At 47.2% G+C, this 20,058-nt stretch overlaps 1 protein-coding gene across 5 annotated transcripts in view; it reads left to right on the top strand.

Annotated features, from left to right (window-relative positions):
• Nucleotides 1-10,750, top strand: part of FLOT2 (flotillin 2) — a 126,657-nt gene extending 115,907 nt beyond the window's left edge. For all 5 annotated transcript variants that reach the window (XM_029611098.1, XM_029611099.1, XM_029611103.1 and 2 more), the window contains 7 exons: nucleotides 1,500-1,618; nucleotides 2,038-2,151; nucleotides 2,842-2,961; nucleotides 4,115-4,329; nucleotides 4,873-5,056; nucleotides 5,588-5,737; nucleotides 6,013-10,750. In XM_029611098.1, the coding sequence (XP_029466958.1) occupies nucleotides 1,500-1,618; nucleotides 2,038-2,151; nucleotides 2,842-2,961; nucleotides 4,115-4,329; nucleotides 4,873-5,056; nucleotides 5,588-5,737; nucleotides 6,013-6,051 (941 nt within the window). In that variant the 3' untranslated portion in view covers nucleotides 6,052-10,750. The remainder of the gene's footprint in view (nucleotides 1-1,499; nucleotides 1,619-2,037; nucleotides 2,152-2,841; nucleotides 2,962-4,114; nucleotides 4,330-4,872; nucleotides 5,057-5,587; nucleotides 5,738-6,012) is intronic.
• Nucleotides 10,751-20,058: the final 9,308 nt, after the last annotated feature.

Below are 20,058 nucleotides of genomic sequence, written 5' to 3'. Positions count from 1 at the left end.
GGCCTTATCTTCTCTAAGTGCCCCTTTAACCCCTCGATCATCTAACCGTCCAACTGACTCCCTCACAGGCTTTCTGCTTCGGATATATTTTAAAAAGTTTTTACTGTGAGTTTTTGCCTCTACAGCCAACTTCTTTTCAAATTCTCTCTTAGCCTGTCTTATCAATGTCTTACATTTAACTTGCCAACGTTTATGCTTTATCCTATTTTCTTCTGTTGGATCCTTCTTCCATCTGCTAGGGCGGATCAACTTGGTGGCACTGGTCTCGGCCGGCGACCTGTGCGACTCCTCGAACCTCTGAGACCAGAGTCTATGCTGAAGATTTCTACCTTACCTTGTCTTCGACGCTTCCCGGTTTCGTTCCGGGCAGTCTCCGGCTGCGGGGGGAGAGGGCAAATACCTTCACCGCCACGCTCGAGGGTGCACCCGCTGCCTCTCAGCTGCGCCCGAGATCGGGGGCTAGGTCCTCGCTGCGATTCGGCCGTCGGACCAAGGCTCACCTCTAAGGGACCACGGAAATAACCTCGGGAATTCTCAACTGGGGGAGGAACCCGAGGGTATCACCGCAGGAGAGCGGGGCTCGTCTTCAGAGGTAGGTTTTCTTCCGAATTTGTGTTTTCTCCGTTGAATTTGTGCTAACGCTATGAGAGCGTGCATAGAGTCCCTAACTGCTATGGAGACGGAAAATACTGAGGAGCTGCACTTCCTGCAGGGGTATATGTACTAGGGCTGACGTCAGATTGAAATCTGATCAGTCTCCAACTGCTATCAGGAGTACACTATACCCACTGGTCCTGAGTCCATCTGCTACACGCCAGGAAAGCATGGATAGCGGCACACTGAGCATGCTCAGTGTGCCAGTCAAAGTTTTCTGTGCCGGGCTCCATCGGATGATGTTACCTATGTGTGAAGACTAACATCCTGCTGTCCTAGGTAAGCATGTCCAGGATAGAGTGGGGCCTTTCTTCCCATGTTTCTGTGTTTGAAATTGTAGCTCAATGAGCTGGCTGGAATTTTTTTATTTTTTTTTAATTAACATGAGCTGGCTGGAATTTTATGTGCTAATTTTGGTTAGGTAATTGAGTGGCAGTGTAGAATAATAGCAACAATGATAGTTTTTGTTTGTGGTGTTATTTTATTGGTTTATATGGCTTTTTTATGGATATTTATTTTTTGTAAACCGCTTTGATAACTTTGTAGATGGGGGTGATATATAAAATGTATAAATAAAATATTTTGACAAGTCTCCAAAACTCCTGTCACAGAAATGTAGACTTGTAAACTGTTCCTTGAAGTCCTGTCTGTCGTTGTGCTGGAGACCCCGTCTTAGTGGGTGCAGGTGCTTCTCAGCCTCCTCTGAAACTCTGTTAGTTCCTGGTGACCAGAGAAGACCCGCGGCCTGCCCAGGCTTTAGAACTGTACTAGGTCTTCAGATTTGAAACTCTTATTCACAAGACGTGTTTGGGTTTTTAACATTGTAGTTTGAACTGTCCCCTCAGGTACACTGACTGTGGAACAGATTTATCAGGACAGGGATCAGTTTGCTAAGCTGGTGCGTGAAGTGGCAGCCCCTGATGTTGGACGTATGGGCATCGAAATCCTGAGCTTCACTATCAAGGTACAGCATGACAGAAAAAGAGACCAGGCATAGTTCCAAGGACTCAGTCAGTTTTTTCATATGTCAGCTATTTTGAAAGTCAGGCCTGTTTGAGAACCCATACGGATACATGACCAAGAAGGGTCTTGAGCCAATCAGAAAGGTACAGTAGGGAAGGACGTTACCTGCCCTGAAGAATGTAAATATCAGCTGCAAGGTATTTCAGGGCTGGGAGTTGCAGGAATAGCTTGATCACAAAGAAAGTGGTGGTTTCTAGATGCTAGCAGGATGGAGGAGGAGAGAGAGAGAGGTGAGTTCCAGAAGTAAAAGGCAAAGGAGTAAAGAGTCTCAGGAGAGATGAGGGCTGATAGAAGTCACAGGCATTTTCTGACTGGTCTGGTACCTCTTTAATGTTTATTGAAAGGGATTTTGTTTTCTAGGATGTATATGATAAAGTGGAGTACCTGAGCTCTCTGGGTAAGACTCAGACGGCAGTCGTTCGGAGGGATGCAGATATTGGTGTGGCCGAAGCTGAGCGAGATGCTGGCATACGAGTGAGTTCTTCACTGTTAATTTGTAGAGATGGCATGAGCGAGTTTCAGGAGATATGGCAGATAAGTACTTGGTCCCCTCAGACTGCCCATTCAGCTGTCACAGGTCTTACCCGATCTGTGTGGTCTTGTCCCTTGCTCCACCACCAATGCTGTCACCTCCACTAATTCAGTATCCACCACTTTCTCAAAGAAAAGTATTTTCTCACTTTCCTTTTAATTTCCCTCCTTCCATCTTTATCTGATAGCTCCTCGTCCTTCTGGCACAAATTGATCATTTAAAAGATTTGGCTTTCCCTTTTTTTGGGACTTTGCTTTGATTTTTGACCTGCCAGTTTCCAACTCAATCAAAAGCAGTCTCTTTTGAATTGTGATGCCAGGAGACTTCACTTGCAAGTACCTGATGGATTTTCTCTTGTTGAATAATCCGCACTAAGCCCAACCATTGCAGTGATGCTCCCTGCAGAATCCAGAATGTGCTGTATGGCTCTCTCCAGCCAGCCCGGGAGCTGAGCCTAGGCCTTCTACGTGATAACTGTAAGAAAACTATTCCGTTGTGGCAGATTTAGCCAGCCAGGCATTCTGGGGGGCAATCTGATCTCTTGATTTGTTCTGCAGTCTTTTATTGGAGCTTCAAGCACTTCTCCACAATTCAGGGGTATTAGTAATTGCAGACTCTTTCCTCTGTCATAGGAAGCAGACTGTAAGCGGGAAATGCTAGATGTGAAGTACGTATCGGACACTAAAATGGCAGACTCCAAACGAGCCTTTGAAATGCAGAAAGCGGCCTTCTCCCAGGAAGTGAACACCAAGGTAAGAGGCAGGCTCTGAGCGGCTCAGGGTAGTAGGAAGCCTGTAGGTTGCACATCTGTTTAGTAGCAGCTGTGTACTAACAGCAGCGATGCTGGATCCCTATTCCGAGACAGAATCATTTATACAGGAAGTCCGCAGATTCCTGAAAACTGTAAGTCAAAACCAATTGTCTGGTAAGAAAACAGATATAAATGAGGGCTTGGTTCCAGTTCTAGGGCCCAACACCATATTTTTACCAGAATAACCTGGAATTTAGTAATACGTAATACTGTAAATCACACACACATTTTAAAGCTTTCATTTTTTTTTGTCTGAAGAAGGAAGTGCCAAGGCAGCCTTCAGGCTATTGCATTGACACTGTTTTGAGTCCCTGGTCCTCTTCCTGCTATGTCATGGTCATCAGCCCATGTCTGGCGGGCATTTTAAAGCTGAAAAAAGTGTTTTCTAAAGGGGGTGGGTGGGGACATTTCATTGTTAAAATGACGGTTGTTTCTTGCGTATGGTAGAATTTACTATGTATGTCGGCTTTTCTAATGAAACACCAATAAAATGCTTATTGAAAAAGAAAAAAGTGTTTTCTAGGTCAGATACTGAGTGTCAGTTTAGAAATGTAACTCTGAATTGTTGTAACTCGAAATGCCTTAAGTGGAGAACTTCCTGTAGGAAGCCAGAGTGGGCACATAGACGCGTATCCTGGGGCCGGCCTTTGCTGGGGAACGTTTGTCCATGGGCTGGGCCTAGAATGGCCTTTCCAGTGCAGAAGGGGGAGGGAGAAGAAGAATGTGATTCTTAAAAGGTTCCTTTTGCGGTCAGCAGCTGTGTGCAAGAAGCTAGCAGGCCCTTGCAAGAGAAGTTGGGGGCTTCTCGGTGCTCAGTTTCTGCAGACACTTTGTGTTGGAGAGAGATGTGAATACAGAGGAGAGGGCTTGAAGGCTCAGGGGTGATTATTAGCTCAGCTTTCCATTTTTACTGCTAATGAGCTAGGTTGCCTGGGTATCTTTTCCTCAAGACATGTATCTCCGCACACTCCTTGGAAGCTCTGTAGGAATTCATGTGCTTAGAAATGTGCTGTCCAGGCTTTTCATCACAGGCGTGAAAGTAAGGGCCAATAAGGCTGGAGAAATGTCTTCCTTCTGTCCTGTTCCATGTACAGAAAGCAGAGTCGCAGCTGGCCTATGAACTCCAGGCCGCCAAAGAGCAGCAGAAGATCCGACAGGAGGAGATTGAAATTGAGGTGGTACAACGCAAGAAGCAGATTGACATTGAGGAGAAGGAGATCTTGCGAATGGATAAAGAGCTGATAGCTACCGTCAAGAGACCAGCAGAGGCCGAAGCTCACAAGATGCAGCAGATCGCTGAGGGAGAAAAGTGAGTCCTTTAGTGCAGCAGGCAGACATGCATGAGGTAGTGTCTCCCCCAATGTACCCATAAAGGGAATGAGCCTCACTCTTCAGATAGGATGTGCTGGATACAGTCTCACAAGTTTACTGTTAGTGCTTGCCTCGGTACTTGCACTGTGCCAGAGAGAGCTTCCTTCTGGAGTTCATAAGGTGTAATATGTACAGGCAAAATATCAAGGTGAGCTTGGACATTCTGTTTAATCAGACCTGTGGGACCCAGTACAATTGGGATTATTTCTCTGACTTTCTGCTGCTTTTTCTTGGTTTCTGATTGCTTGCCAAGCTGCATGCACCTATGAAGGGACTCCGGGAGATCATGAGTGTTCCATATATGTGACAGAGATACAATCTCTCATTAGTCTTGCAGGTTCAGGGGAATGCAGAAACCTTTGGCAGTAAATTGGGATTATAGAAATTTAGTACTCTGCTTGCGAAGTACAATTGTCATAGCAAAGCTCCTAATAAAATGCACATTGACTAGAGGTGACTCAGTTTCTTTTCTCCTTTCTAGAGTAAAGCAGGTTCTTATAGCACAGGCGGAAGCAGAAAAGATCCGGAAGATTGGTGAGGCAGAAGCTTCAGTCATTGAAGCAATCGGCAAGGCGGAGGCAGAGAAAATGAAGCTGAAAGCTGAGGCCTACCAGCAGTACGGAGATGCAGCAAAGATGGCGCTTGTGCTGGACTGCCTGCCACAGGCAAGTTCTCAGGAGAAAAATGCTTCTAGGTGCCAGCGGCCACCTGAGGATATGCCAGAGCATGTATGATTGCCATTACCAGAAAGAGAAATCCACCTCTGTCTCTCATAAGGAGATGAGTAATTGTCTTAAGGGCCTGACTTTCAAAAGCATTTCCATGCTTAAAAGTGGCTTTTACACGTGTAACTGCACTTCACCCATGTAAACAGGCTTTTGAAAATTGCTACAATCTATGCCATTGAATTGTCCATAGGTTTTACCCCCATTAAGTGCAGTTAACGCAGGTAAATGGCTTTTAAAAATTGCTAGCATAGTATATTTTGTTTACATGCGTAACTCTTTTGAAAATTCACCTGTAAGATTGCAGTTTGATAGCATGACCTTTGGGCTACAGAAATACTGTCCACATCCTTGTAGTGTAGATCTAGATGGAAGTGCCTTGAATTTGAAAGTTAATCTGTAACTTGTAAAAGTGTGACGCAGGCATTAGGGCGCTCTCGGCTGTCCTTCAATGTTTCTCTTTACCTGCAGATTGCTGCCAAGGTTGCTGCTCCTCTGGCGAAGGTGGATGAGATTGTTATTCTTAGCGGGGACAACAATAAAGTGACCAGTGAAGTGACCCGCTTGCTGGCAGAGCTCCCGGCCTCCGTCCAGGCGCTGACTGGTGTTGATTTGTCCAAGGTAGACTGGCTTGCATGTCTTTACATCAGGGCTTTCACTCTTTATTCTGTGCTCTGCTGGGGGCGAGATGGGAAGGAAGAAGATGCCCATTTCAGCTTTAGGGGGAAGCCGAGGAGATCAGCCGATGGTGGGAGGACGTGTGGGTCCCAGACAGCAGCACTGCCTACACCTACCAAAAGAAATGGATATGTGTAGCAGGCACCACTCTCCTCTCAGCCTGCCATACCCCACGCCACCTCTGCACATTTGCTAACTGTGTCTCTTTCCTCCCGCAGATTCCCCTGATCCAGAAAGCGACAGGCGTTCAGGCGTGAGAACAGAACAATCCATCCAGCAAAGACCACAGTCCCTTATGCACTCTATCAATTGCCTTTAAACACTTGGGAACTCTTTTTGTTTTATAGAGAACAGACACTTGGAATTTTGTTTTTAAAATCTCTGGTGCCTTATTTTGTAGGACCAGAAACCAGGCATGTTTATATGGAGTTAGTGTGTCCCTGTATCACATTGGAACTTTTAATTTTTTATGATTGTAAATGATTTTGGTCCCATGTAACTTCCAGCTTGTCTGCTCTTGTGTTTTCTGTGCCTTCAGAAGTTGCAAGGGGAGGGGACTATCAGTTCTAGAAATCCAGCCACAGGGACGTGCGTGAGGCAGGATTGGGTCAAGCAGGGAATGAGGATTTAGGAAGCCCTGGGTCTTTGTCCTTAAGGCATTTAGAGTGACAGGAGAGAACAGAATTTGCTGTATGAAGTCACCCCCTTCTCCAGATTTGAGAATCGGCCTTCTTATACTACACTACTGTCCTGCAACAAAGCCAATCTGCCAACTGGCTAAATTATTCCTTATATTAACAGAGCAAAGCCCTAACCCCTGCTTCCTCTAGATTCCCTGGAGATTATTCTTGAGCCATGTGCTGTGCAGCTCCATTGTATAAGAGATACCCAGAGAAATTCAAACTACCTGACGCCTGTCAGCAATCACTGTACAAAGTGCATTGAAAGTGAGGCTCAAACAGTACAAATTGTGTTCACCTTGGGTGCTTTAGAAATGGATGCAAACTCCCTGTAGTTGACGTTGGGGTGAAGTTATGTACGCAGGAGAGCTGTTTGCCTTTTCAATCTTTATAAACCTCTGGTAAGACGAGAGTGGTGGCCAGTGCTGCAGACTGTGAACGGTCTTGTAAGATTGTGTTTATCACGTTGTATACATTGGACCTTTCCTTATAAAGTTGACTCTTCACAGCTCTGCACTATCAACTAGTGAGAACGGTTTCTCTTCAGCCTGAGGTAGTAAGGCACAGTAGGCTTCTCCAGACCTCATGCTGAACACTGTGCCATGCCCTCTTGGGCAGTTAGCACTGTCCTCTGGGGAAAGTCTGCCCTTCTGGCTTGCCTTCAGTTGCCTGGAGGTTTTAGGGACTGACCCACCAGTCACATGTCATTGTGCTAGTACAACTCTGCAGTGCAAAGAATGGATCTGCTCTACCTTTTAACAGGAAGAGCCCTCTGAGCTGATTCTTGTCTCTCTTGGTAATGACTTTAGCTCTGTAGAAAGCCTCTGCCTCTGTTAGAAATGTTACCCGTCTGCCTGGCTCTGAGGATCAGAATCCCTAGAACTTCACTGGGAGCAAAGAACTATTTAAAGTCACTGACACTCAGAGCATGCTTTCTTACCCGAGTGACATTACAGATTACTTACATTTAAGTGACATAAACTGCTAACGTGACAAACAGCTGTAAGAGAGGCACAACCAGGAACTGGGGTGCTGTGGCTGCAGTTAAACCCTCTTACAGGGTGGGATTTTGTGTCACATCCCACATTTCTTTAAACTATAGCAAGTTAAATTAGTTTTTGCTTAGAAACTCATCTGAAGCTTCCTGTTATTCTTTGATGGCTCCACTGAATGCTGCTTGGTGAGGCTTCTTGTGGCTTTTGGTTTGGTAGTATAGAAACCACTGGCTCTGTAATATCCTGACCTTCAGCATTGATAGGTCTTCCTTGGTCTCTTTGTCTGAGATGGTTTCCTTCTAGTGATAGCACTTCTGCAGTTACTTCATGGCTTTCATAACAGACATGCCTTGTTCTGCAGTTCATGTCTCCTCACATATGCTGCCTGGTTTCTGCAAGCTATGATGTACTCCCCACCATTACAGAGCATTCGGACTTCCAAAGCTGCACGCCTCACCTTCCAGCTTTTTGTTTGTCATAGAGCTAGCCTGTTACTCTACTGCACTTTTCCCATTTCCTGTCCAAGGTTTCTTCCGTATATAATGCTCTCCCTTCCCTGAGAGTAGCATGCCTCTGATAATCCGTCTGCATCTCATACCCACAGGCTGTCACTATGAAGACAAGCAGCATTAGTGAAGCTGTCTTAAGAGAGTTGCACTGATTGTTGTTTGTTTCTGAAAGGCAGTATAATAAACTAATCAAAGTGCTTTACAGTACTGAATAATAATCACACATGTTACAAAATATAGCTAACTTCATGCACTGCCCTTCCAGCCGCATCACTGGTCTGAAAATCCCAAAGATTTCTACATTAGGATTCACTTACCATGAAATAGGACTCTTAAAATTCAACATCTTTTTAAATTAGACTACAAATAAAACACAACTTTTCAGCCTTATTTTGTGCTAATGTCTGTCACATAACCACTGGACTAAACTTTATCGGGTCGGACACATCATTTTCAGGGAAAAAAGGATTTTAATGGCAAAGTCATCAGAGCCCAGAAATAGTACATTAACCTAGAAATGGCAGTCGAACCAAAACTGGTGACAGGAAGGGGGGTAACAAGGTGTATATATATGAACCCCTTGGAACGGCCAGTCATTTCATCTCTAAGATGGGGCTGAATCTCTACTGTTGTGGACTTTTATCCCTTCCCGGGTAATTCATGTCATGCAGCTGACACTGCAGCAGGCAAAAAACCCTTCTCACGTTTCTAACAGCCTGCTCTGCTTTCACCCTAGCCACAGCTGCCTGTCAAAGAATCCACCCCCCCAGCTGCAGGCCTGCCTTTCTCTGCAGGCGCTGTGTGACTGCCTCTGCTTGGGAAGCAGTGCGACATGGACAAGGGTATGGAGCCATTTCTGGGGAGACTGTCTTGTTGTCATCGTAGTGCTTGAATTTTAATTGTGTGTTTGTGTTAGTTTTAAGTTGGCTTGTTTGATGCAGATTCAAATGACAATCCACACTGGAATACCTTTTGGAGATGTAACCGCAGCCAATGCTTGTGTTTTTAAGCAGCGGATGCTTCTATAATGACTTCTTGAGTTACTTAAAGTGGCAATTCTAGAAAACCTGTTTTAGATAATTCATTGGACAGCAGTTTTCAAAGGGTTTAGGGCCTAGATGCACTGAGCATTTTCCTCATGGACATAAAATGAGAGAGATGCTGTGAGGCTCCTTACTTGGCCCCTTTGAAAACTGATTGATTGGAGCTGAGCTCTAAACTTAGGGACCTAAAAAGTGGGTGGAGATAGTGCAGGCAAGAAAAGTTATTGCAGAATTTGAGAACTGGGCACCTAATTTAGATTAATTTTGGGCCCAATTCTTAGGCCCTTGAGTTGACTGCTTTTCTGGGTATTTTAGTGTTTAAGGCTCATCTTCACAATCCGTCACCAGACATGAACAAAGTTCTCCTCCGGTAGGGGGGTCACCACAGGAGGCCGGGAATCCTGACACTGCTCCTCGGTTTCCACTTTTTATTTTGGGGAGAAGGGATAGCAGAGAGAGGTAGCAGTGAAAGTAAAGGGGCTTCATGCCATTCACAGGCTTAGGGAAGAGTGGACTCTGCTGTTTTTTAGTCAGGGCTGGGCAACTTTAATCCTCGAGAGCAGTCTAGCTTTTTAAAATATGCAAATTTGTGATATTGTGTATGGCCCTTGGATGCTTGGGCAGGCCTCGAGGCCTCCCACGCTGTGGAGGGTGGCTGGCATGTGGGAGCCCACTCAACACCTCAGCTTGCCTGTAGAATTACTGCACGGCTTTCTTATGGTCATAGGATTTCAGTTGAGGTGTGTGGATTTACAACACCTTCATTTTACATAAATTCACAATGGTGGGCAATGCCAAGGAGACACTTTAAAGAAAACTTTAGGCACTAATATCATCCGTGAAACTACATAAAAGTCAGGCCAGTCCCCTGAGGAAAGGCCTGGATGAATCGAGCCCTGCAGTTCCCTAAATGGAGAATGGTGGTAGTGTTTTTGTGTGTGAGGGCTGGCAGGGAAGCATCCCTGGGGCTCAGGCCCATGACCTCGTAGAATGTCTGTGTGGGTTTGGTGCCTGCTCGCAGTGTACCTTTTCTCTTTACTGCAGAAATAAACTGACATTTTAAGCATGTAGCGCTTCCCTTGTTCACCCTTGATATATTTATGTAGTTAAGGGAGAGTATGAAGCCAGCTAGCTGTTATTATTGGTAGGGGAACTCCTGCTTTTAACCTTCGTGCTAACCTGTACATGAAGTCAATACTACTTTGTATTTTTTTAATTTGAAGAAGTCCATCCTCATCAGTTTATTTCCTGGTCTCTGCCTTTCCTTGTGTTCTTTCTACTTCTCAGCTATACTTTGTGAAAGGGATCAAGGTCCTCGTTTTCTCAGGCAAACCAGGAAATCTAAAAAGAAGTGTGAAAGCCTGAGGAGATGGGAAGGAACTTATCACCTCATTATGGAACATGGGACGTGCATTGCAACCCTGCTGAGGGCCTGCCTGCAAAGCTCATTTTCTCCACAACCTGAAGCAGTCGGAAAGCAGACACTAAGACTTCTTTTCACTAGTAGTCATCATGATGGTCAGGAGAATGGAGCTGTGGTGCTGTCCCCTGTCATTGCCGCTGCCAGGAACCAAATGTGACAGGGGGGGGAGCAGAAGCCCCATGCAAATGACTGTTACAAAACCCCCCCTCCTATCTGCATGTGAACTCTGCATGTCTGTTGTGATGTCAGGAAGTCTGTCATTGTCATAGTGTTTCCTTCATATATTAAAGGTTACATTCAAGCATGTGCCACAACTAGACTCCATTATTCTCTTGTTGCTCTCTTTCATTGCTATTTTACCTAGTTGATACATTCTCTCTCTTTCTCTACAGATTTGTATCTTGTTATAGTAACATAATAAATGATGGTAGAAAGAAACCAGCCAGGCCCACCCAGTTATTCTCTCCATATTGCCAAGGATATATCCTCCCTTGTCCAGGACAGCCTGTCTTCTTCCTTTGTACTCCTACATCTTAGGTAGAAGAGCACACAATGTCCCCATATAGTTCCCTCCAGCACCCGCCTACCCAGGCCTAACCACGAGGCTCTGCAATAATCTAAATGGCAATAGTGGTGTGGCCGTTGCCTGGACGTCTGGCATCAAAGGCCCCCTGCGTAGCCTGGCTATGTGAGTACATGCATTTTTCACTAGGATTGCTGATCAATGATTAGAAATTACAGCCTGCCAGACCCCACTGGACCTATGGTGGATTCCGATTTACTGCTAGGACTAAACATTTTATAATAACCTCATGTTCATTCTGGCAGCCCCAGCATTATTGCTGAATCAAGGACCTTTCACCCATGCTACTTGGTTGTAGGTTTCTAATTTCTGCACTTTTAGCAACTAAGGATCCTTTGTCCTTATCACATGGCCTCTTAGTCTCTTACTGTTTTATGTGCATTCCTCGCTTCCACCACCCTTTCTCTTCCTAGCCCTAGAACTTCCTTTCTCTGCACAATACATTTGTCTTCTTCTGCATTAAGAAATATTGTGTCTCTCATATAATATCTCATTGTATGACTGACCTACCTACACAAAGGTATTAGTAATGCACAAGGGAAAGGAAGCTCCTGTAAATACAAAAAAGTATCAAGTTGCTAAAGCTGTCAAAACTGCAGTGTTTGACAAAGTGGCAAAAGTGTGCAGGCATGTGCTGCGCCAAGGGCCATGAAGAGCCAGACTGCTTCTGTTTGGATTGTAGAGATGCAGCTTGTCACTTTACTGGTTTAAAGTCACTTTTGATACAGAGCAAACAAGGAAAGCAAAACTCCATCTTGGAACAGAGGGACATGGCAGTATCTACTCTCAGGTCACCTTAGGATTATAGCTACAAAGGCCTCAGGACTGTTTCAGGCTGGAGTCCTCGGCCCCCTTCCCCAGTGGTAGTGCCCCAGGACATACCTAATTCAAGCATGTCCTCTCATGCATGAGCAAAGAGCTGGGGGTAGAGGAGTGCAGGGACTGAATGGGCATGCGATGCTTTGCTGTAAGAGGCGAGGGACAAGCATGTCACAATACTTTTGAACAGAGCTCAGAGCACAGTGCATTTCTCACAGCCACCACCTATTTGGAGTCACCCCCTGAGGCTGGTGGCAGAAGGATCACACTGTCAGTCCATTTGTGTGAGTGGGCAGTGAGTGCATTGGGTTAAATATGTGCACTCTTATTTAAATGTGCTGTGCTCTGCCAGCGGTGAGATAAGGCTGCTTCCATCCTCACTGGAGGTGGACTCTTCTGATATTAAAATTGTCTCCTTTATCAGGAGACCAGCCCTTGCAGTCAGAGACAGCTGCCCCCACCCTCCCTTCAGCAGGCACCAGCTCTGCTCTGCTGATTAGGGAAACTGGAAAGCAGCAGAAGGTTCTTGTGTCCCCAAGAAGAGTACAAATTTGCTGAAGAATTCAGTTAAATTTAATATTTTGGTTACCCTGTTTGTGAAGCCCTATGGCAAACTCCTGCTTGCTCATGCTCTCCACAGCATTCGCATCCTTTCATGGTGCTGGAATAAATACGGGGAGGTCCATCTTCACATGCATTTAACCGACTACTTCAGAAGTTAGTCATAAATGAATATTTGGGCACAAATGCAACTAAATTCTAGCTCCCTACTAAGTTAAGTCAGCTAAATTCTAGCCACCTACGTTCGGGGTGTTCTGAGGCCATAATTGGGAGGCGTTGAGTTAGCTGGCTAACGGGCCGATGCAGTAAAAGGCACGGGAGAGCACCTGCTCTCCCGGCACGGGCACAGGCCACTCTTCTGTGCGTGCAATTTAATATTCAAATGAGGGCTGACGGTAAAAAGAGGCGCTAGGGAATACTAGCTTGTCCCTAGCACCTCTTTTTTGACAGGAGCAGCAGCTGTCAGTGGGTTTGACATCTGACAATTTTGCCAGCATCGGTTCTCGAACTGGCTGCCAGCCAGAGGTTCGGAAACCGGCAAAATTGAGCATCTGTCTTCCGAGGCACGGGCCGATTTTAAATTTTTTATTTTTAATTATTTTTTTACTTTTGGGACCTCTGCCTTAATATTACCATGAGATTAAGTCAGAGGGTGTACAGAAAGCAGTTTTTACTGCTTTTCTGTGCACTTTCCCAGTGCTGGCCGAAATTAGCATCTACCTTTGGGTAGGCGCTAATTTCTGAAAGTAAAATGTGCGGCTTGGCTGCACATTTTACTTACTGAATCACACGGGAATAACTAATAGGGCCATCAACATGCATTTGCCTGTTGCAGGCATTATTCGTTTCAGGGGGTTGGACGCGCGTTTTCGATGCACTATTACCCCTTACTGAATAAGGCTAACTCCAAGTGTTAGGTCTAGGTGTCTTAGCTGGATAAGTCTGGTCCGGCTAAAGAGCTGTCCTAAAGTTAGGACTATAGCTACCTAACTTTAAAATAGCCAGCTATATTCAATAGTGCGGTTTCACTATTGAATATACCTCCAAATTTAGCTGGATTAAGTTTATCTGGCTAACTTTGCTAACTGGATTGTCTCTCAATCTGGACCTCTATTTCTATAAGGTCAGGCTAGCCCTGGGGGAGGGGGGGGGGGGGAAGGAGGACGACTTCATCAACTGCAAACCAGCGACACTGGATAGACGTGGGGGGGTCACTGGAGCGAGCCATAATAAGTGGTCCCTTGCTGCAATGGCAAAATTGCAATAAAAACAGGGAGGGAGCTCTGGATAATTACAAATATCTCTTCCTAGGTAGCTCAAGGAATTGGTACAGAATCTTTATATGGGGGGGGGGGGGGGGGGGCAGCGCACTGACTGCCCAATAAGGCTGTTGAGTCTTGGTGCACTGGAGGCCCTGCAAGCTGGCGAGAGCTGCCAGAACACATTGGCATCATGGCAAACAGGCCAGAGTAGGCTGGGAAGGGGAGCTGTTTCTGCTGTGGCAAATACAGTGAGGGAGCCGCTTACTCTGCAGCAGACCTAAACATAACCCAGGAAGAGCTGCCATCCTCAGGCCAGGAGTTCCTGCTGCCACTCTGTCCCTATCCAGGAAGAGAGATGACAGCTGCTGTCTGGCTGGTGGAAAAGAGGTAGGGAGGGCAATGGGTAAAGAGACCACAGCAAAGGAAGAGGCGGAGGCTGAGAGGGAGAGTAGAAGGGCAAAGTCTAAAGAAAAAGTTAAATAAAATCAACACATGTGAAAAGAGAGGAGCAAACTAAGAAACTACAAAAATAGAGAGCTAAATAGGAAAGATTGGTGAAAACTAGTAATAAATAAATAACTATATAATGGGTAGGCAGGGGCAATGGGAGTTTTTCTCAATGTGTAAAACACTTTAGCTGGCCCTTTCCATTGTGGTGTATGACCTGATGGTCTGTCTGCCTGTGTCGCACTGTGCCTGTCTAGGTATCATTTTAAAAACTCAAACTCTGCCCATATCCAAGTGTTCAAGGTGGATAACAAGCAAGTAAAACACATTAAACAATTAAAATCAAACATATAAAAGCATAAAATCCATAAAGGCCACCATCTTACAGACCAACAAAGAGCCATTTGCACACTTCAAACATCCCAACAGATGCCTGTGCCTCCCAAAAAATTGACTGCCTCGTACTGCATAAGAAATTCCCCACATACCTTAATCCTGGTCTTGTTTACTGCAAGTCACTAAAAGCTTTTTTTTTAAATTTCTTCACTGCTTTTTTTTAAAAACTGAAATGCAAGTTAATGTTCTAATAGATTCTGGGAGTTCCTTCCATAGGTGAGGACCAATAACTGAAAAAGCACAATACCAGGCTTCATTCAAATTAACTATTGAATTTGTGTCTCTCTGCAGGGTGTCTTGTGTCTCTGTGCCTGTATAGATATGGGATAACTGTGTGTGTGGGGGTTTCTGTTTTGCTCATTGTTGGTCTGGGTATGAGGTCACCCTCTTCAGAGGCTCAAATGGTGGCGCACACAACGCCTTGAGAACTACGTTTAAGTTCCAGGAGGGACATGGGGCAAGGAGCGGCTGTCGTAGATGCTTTGCCCCCCTCAGAAACCAGGCAACATCTGGGTGTGCCGCAAGAGTCCTCCCTTCCACAGAACCATGTAAACAACCTAGAGCTGGCACCTGCACTCGCAACGAACTACAGGACAAACCCTTAGCCAAACTGTCTTGTAGAAAGGCTAGAATACTGGAAACAGACACCCGAGTAGACAGAATTGCACGGGAAACGCACCATAATTCAAAAACCTTCCAAACTCGCACATACGATAAGGAAGTCGAGTTCTTACACGACCTCAGGAGGGTGGACACCACTGCATCAGAATAACCTTTGCCTTTTAAACATTGCCTCTCAAACGCCATGCCGCTAGACAAAAGCGATCTACCTGATCGAAACAAACAGGCCCCTGATGAAGCAGATTCGCTAGAAACTGGAGACGCAGTGGATCCTCCACTGCGAGATTGACGAGGTCCGCAAACCACGGTCGACGTGGCCACTCGGGGGCCACCAGATTTACCTCTGAAGAATGACTCTCTATTCGACGAAGAACCTTGCTGATCAGCGGCCAGGGGGGGAAAGACATACAGAAGGACTGACGTCGGCCAGGGTAGCGCCAAGGCGTCCACCCTCTCTGCCCCCATTTCTCTTCAATGAGCAAAGAAGCGCGGGGCCTTGGATTCTGGAAGGTCGCCATCAGATCCATGGCCAGCGTTCCCCATCTGTCGCAGATGAGTTGAAAAGCTGTGTCCGCAAGCTCCCATTCTGCGGGGTCGAGCTGATGTCGACTCAAGAAGTCTGCGTGAATGTGGTCTACCCCTATGTGGGACGCGGCTATGCTGACAAGGGTGCCGTTCCGCCCACTGAATCAACAGATGAGCTTCTAACACCACCGGACTCCTGGCCTCCCTCTACTCCTGGTCCCCCCCCCGACGGTTGATGTAGGCCACTGTTGTCGCATAGCACCCTGACCGACTTTCCCTGAATCAGAGGGAGAAAGGCCTGCAACGCCAGACGCACCACCCTGGTCTCCTAGCAAACTGATCGACCAGCGTCCCTGTACTGACTTCCGCAAGCACACTGCTCCCCAACCAGAGAGGCTCGCATCTGTGGTGACCACCGTCCACTCCTGTACCACCGAGACCCCCGGAGGAGATTGTCTGAACACAACCACCACCCCAGGCTGGAGCGTGCCAGATTCGTCAGAGGCAACGGGAGGTAGAACTGCTAGGACACCGGACACCAGCGGGAAAGCAATGCCGATTGTAAGGGCTGCATGTGCATGAATGACCAAGGAACCAGCTCCAGCGTCGAAGCCATGGAACCTAGCATCTGTAGATAGTCCCAAACAGTCAGTGGTTGTTTCTGCAGCAAGGACCTGACCTGCCCCCACAATTTGAGACTGCGATCGAAGGAGAGAAAGACTTCCCCCTGCCGCGTGTCGAATAAAGCTCCCAAAAATTCCAGCAACTGAGAGGGAGTGAGCTGACTTTTGGATGTGTTGACCACCCAGCCGAGCGAGCCCAACAGCTGTAGGACCCGGTGTATCACCGATCGACATAGAGGCTCGGATTTTGCTTGAATCAACCAATCGTCCAGATACGGATGCACCAACAACCCCTCTTGATGCAGCTGTGCTGCAACAACCCCCATTATCTTGGTGAAGGTTCTGGGCGATGTCACCAAGCCGAACGTAAGCGATGACGGGCCACAACGTCTCCATGTGAAAGCATGGAATCCAAAGGCATCTGTTGATGCTCTTTAGATCTAGAATGGGACGGAAGAACCCTTCCTTCTTTAGAATGACGACGTATATGGAGTAATGTCCTTTTCATTGCTACTGAGTGGCAACTGGAACAATTGCTCCCAGATCCAACAGTTGAACCAAAGTCTGTTGGACTGCTCGCCGTTTGTCGGCGTACCTGCACGGGGATGGGAAAAATCTTGGGTTGGGACGGCGTGCAAAATCTAAAGCGTAGCCATGTTTTATCACAGAAAGCACCTATTGGTCTGTCGTGATTGTGGTTCACTCCTCGTAAAAAAGAGACAATCTGCCCCCTACCTTCAGTACGGAGGAATGGACCGGCCGGACATCATTGTGCAGCCTTACCGCCGGGAGCCGACTGGGAGGAAGCAGGTCTACCAAAACATCTTCCTCGAAAGGACTGGGACTGCAGCCTATCTCCCCCCCCCCCCCCCCCCCCCGACCGAAAGGAAGGCAGGGGGGGCGGGGTACTAGGATGAGGAATATGAGCTTTTCGATTTCCCCGAAACCTGGATCTGATTGAAAAGGACCCCCTGGAACGCATCCTGTCCTCTGGGAGTCGATAACCCTTATTTTCGCCCAGCAACTGAATCATGTCCTCTAATTCCTTTCCAAACAGCAGCTTGCCCTTAAAGGGTAAGGACCCCAGCCGGGATTTGGGGGCTCCATCCGCGGCCCAGTTCCGTAACCACAATAGCAGTCTCGCCGAGACAACTGAAACCATGGAACGAGCCGAAGTTCTCAGGAGATTGTACCGTGCGTCCACACTATAAGCCACGACCGCTTTGAGGCGGCAGCTTGTCTGGCTTCCTCCTCCGAGAGGCCTTCATTGGCGAGAAGTTGTTGAACCCAACGCAGTCCGGCCCGTAATGCAAAATTACTACAAATTGCCGCTCGGGCCCCTAGAGCTGAGACTTCGAAAATCTTCTTAAGCTGGATCTCCAGCTTTCGATCCTGGAGGTCCTTCAGTCTCGGTGGGACCTCTTCGTTACCACCGAGACAGCGGCATCTACCTTCGGCACCCGAAGAACTTCCAGGGCGTCCTCAGGCAAAGGATAAAGCTTATCCATAGCCTTTGTGACCTTCAGACCCAAGTCCGGGGTATCCCACTCACGAAAAAGAAGGTCCGTAGCGGAAAAATGAAAGGGAAATGTCATGGGAGGGCCACTCAGACCCAACAACACAGGATCCATTGAGCCGAGACTCCTTGGGAGGCGCAGCAATCTCTAACTCCCCCAAAATGGCGGGAATGAGAGGTCCCAACTTGTCTCTGCGGAAAAGGCGGATCACCCTTAGGTCATCACCCTCCGATACCTGGCTCTGTCTCGTCGCCCCCTGCGATGGTGTGCAGTCTCCTTCTACCCCCCGTGGGGAGTAGAAGGAGACTGCACACCATGTCCTCCCTGGGGGGATAGCCCGCAACGGGCGTTTTGACCTGGATGGTCCCCGTGTCCCCCGACCGTGGCAGACTCTTGCCCGCAGGATGTGGGCCCTCAGAGCCCCCTGACTTGGGCGATTGTCTCTTATAGGCTTTGCGGGCCTTAAAAGCCCTATTCATTGCCAGAATAAAACCTGACGAAAAGGAGGAACAGGAGCCTTCAGAATCTGTTCCTGCGTCACCCCCCTTCCCTCCCCCTGCTGCTCCCGCTGGCGAGACGGGCCGTGAGACCGGTCTCTGTGGGAGAGGGAGGGTGGGGAATTCCTGGCCCCCACCACGATCGGAGCCGGAGCCAAAATGGCGGGTTTCCCCCCGCTTGTCAGCAGCTGCTTGGGGAGAGCAGAGGAATGCTCCCCAACTGCAATCGCCATTGTACGACACCTCACCACCACCCCTGAACCGATCCCGAAGGTCCCTCGCCTCCGGGGCTGCAGGCTGAGCACAGCCCATCCCACGAGAGGCGCGCGCTCCCCGAGCCGCAGGCCGACCCTCGTGGCATGCTAGAATCGGAGCGCCGAGAAATCAAAATAAAAATTAAAGATCAGGGGGTGGGGAGAGAGAAAATTCGACTGCCGACCGCCGCCGCACAAGTCCCGAGAGCCGCCGCCTGACGCGCTACTAGTTTTATTTTTATTTACCTGAGATGCTGTCCCTCGTCAGGTCCTGAAGCGGTCCGGCTGGGGTGAGTGAGCCGGGCTCCCCGGTATCACCCCGGCTGGGCCGTGAAGACAAGCAGGGTCCTCGACCCTTAGTACCAGCAGCCTATAATACCGGGGGGGATGGTCCCCTCAGGACCTGACAACCCCCTGGGAGGCACAGACCGGCGCTGCACTCTGCAATCTTCTTACTCCCTTTTTTTTTTTTAAACTTAATTAAAAAGAAGGAATCAGCACAACACTAACTATCTAAAACCCCTTTTCTCTTTTTTAAATCAATGCTGACTGTGGGCCATGCACCCGGACCATCTGCTGGAGACAGAGTAATACTGACAGGCTGTGGGTGGCACCCTGGTATTTATGGCAGAGCCTGTCAAATCTTGCTCTTGTCTCCATCTGCTGGTGCGGAGGCAAAACCCAGGAGTCTGGCCTGATCCGGTACGTACAGGGAAAACACTTTAGCTGGCCCTTTCCATTGTGGTGTATGACCTGATGGTCTGTCTGCCTGTGTCTCACTGTGCCTGTCTAGGTATCATTTTAAAAACTCAAACTCTGCGCATATCCAAGTGTTCAAGGTGGATAACAAGCATAACATTGTAACAAATAATCACACAGTAAGACACATTAAACAATTAAAATCAAACATATAAAAGCATAAAATCCATAAAGGCCACCATCTTACAGACCAACAAAGAGCCATTTGCACACTTCAAACATCCCAACAGATGCCTGTGCCTCCCAAAAAATTGACTGCCTCGTACTGCATAAGAAATTCCCCACATACCTTAATCCTGGTCTTGTTTACTGTAAGTCACTAAAAGCTTTCTTAAAAAAAATTTCTTCACTGCTTTTTTTTTAAAAACTGAAAAGCAAGTTAATGTTCTAATAGATTCTGGGAGTTCCTTCCATAGGTGAGGACCAATAACTGAAAAAGCACAATACCAGGCTTCATTCAAATTAACTACTGAATTTGTGTCTCTCTGCAGGGTGTCTTGTGTCTCTGTGCCTGTATAGATACGGGATAACTGTGTGTGTGTGGGTTTCTGTTTTGCTCATTGTTGGTCTGGGTATGAGGTAGTATGGGTACAGGGTATAGATCTATGTTCATGTGACTACCGTTCGAGTTTGTGTGTAAGTATATTTCTATGTAGATTATATATATATATATACCGTGTTTCCCCGAATATAAGACAGCATCTTACTTTCTTTTTACCCCCAAAAGTCCCACTATGTCTTACTTTCAGG

This window comes from Rhinatrema bivittatum, chromosome 8 (assembly GCF_901001135.1).
Source record: "Rhinatrema bivittatum chromosome 8, aRhiBiv1.1, whole genome shotgun sequence".
Lineage (NCBI taxonomy): Eukaryota > Metazoa > Chordata > Amphibia > Gymnophiona > Rhinatrematidae > Rhinatrema > Rhinatrema bivittatum.
The sequence above is the reverse complement of the archived record's forward strand: the minus strand, read 5'-3'. Positions and strand labels throughout refer to the sequence as shown.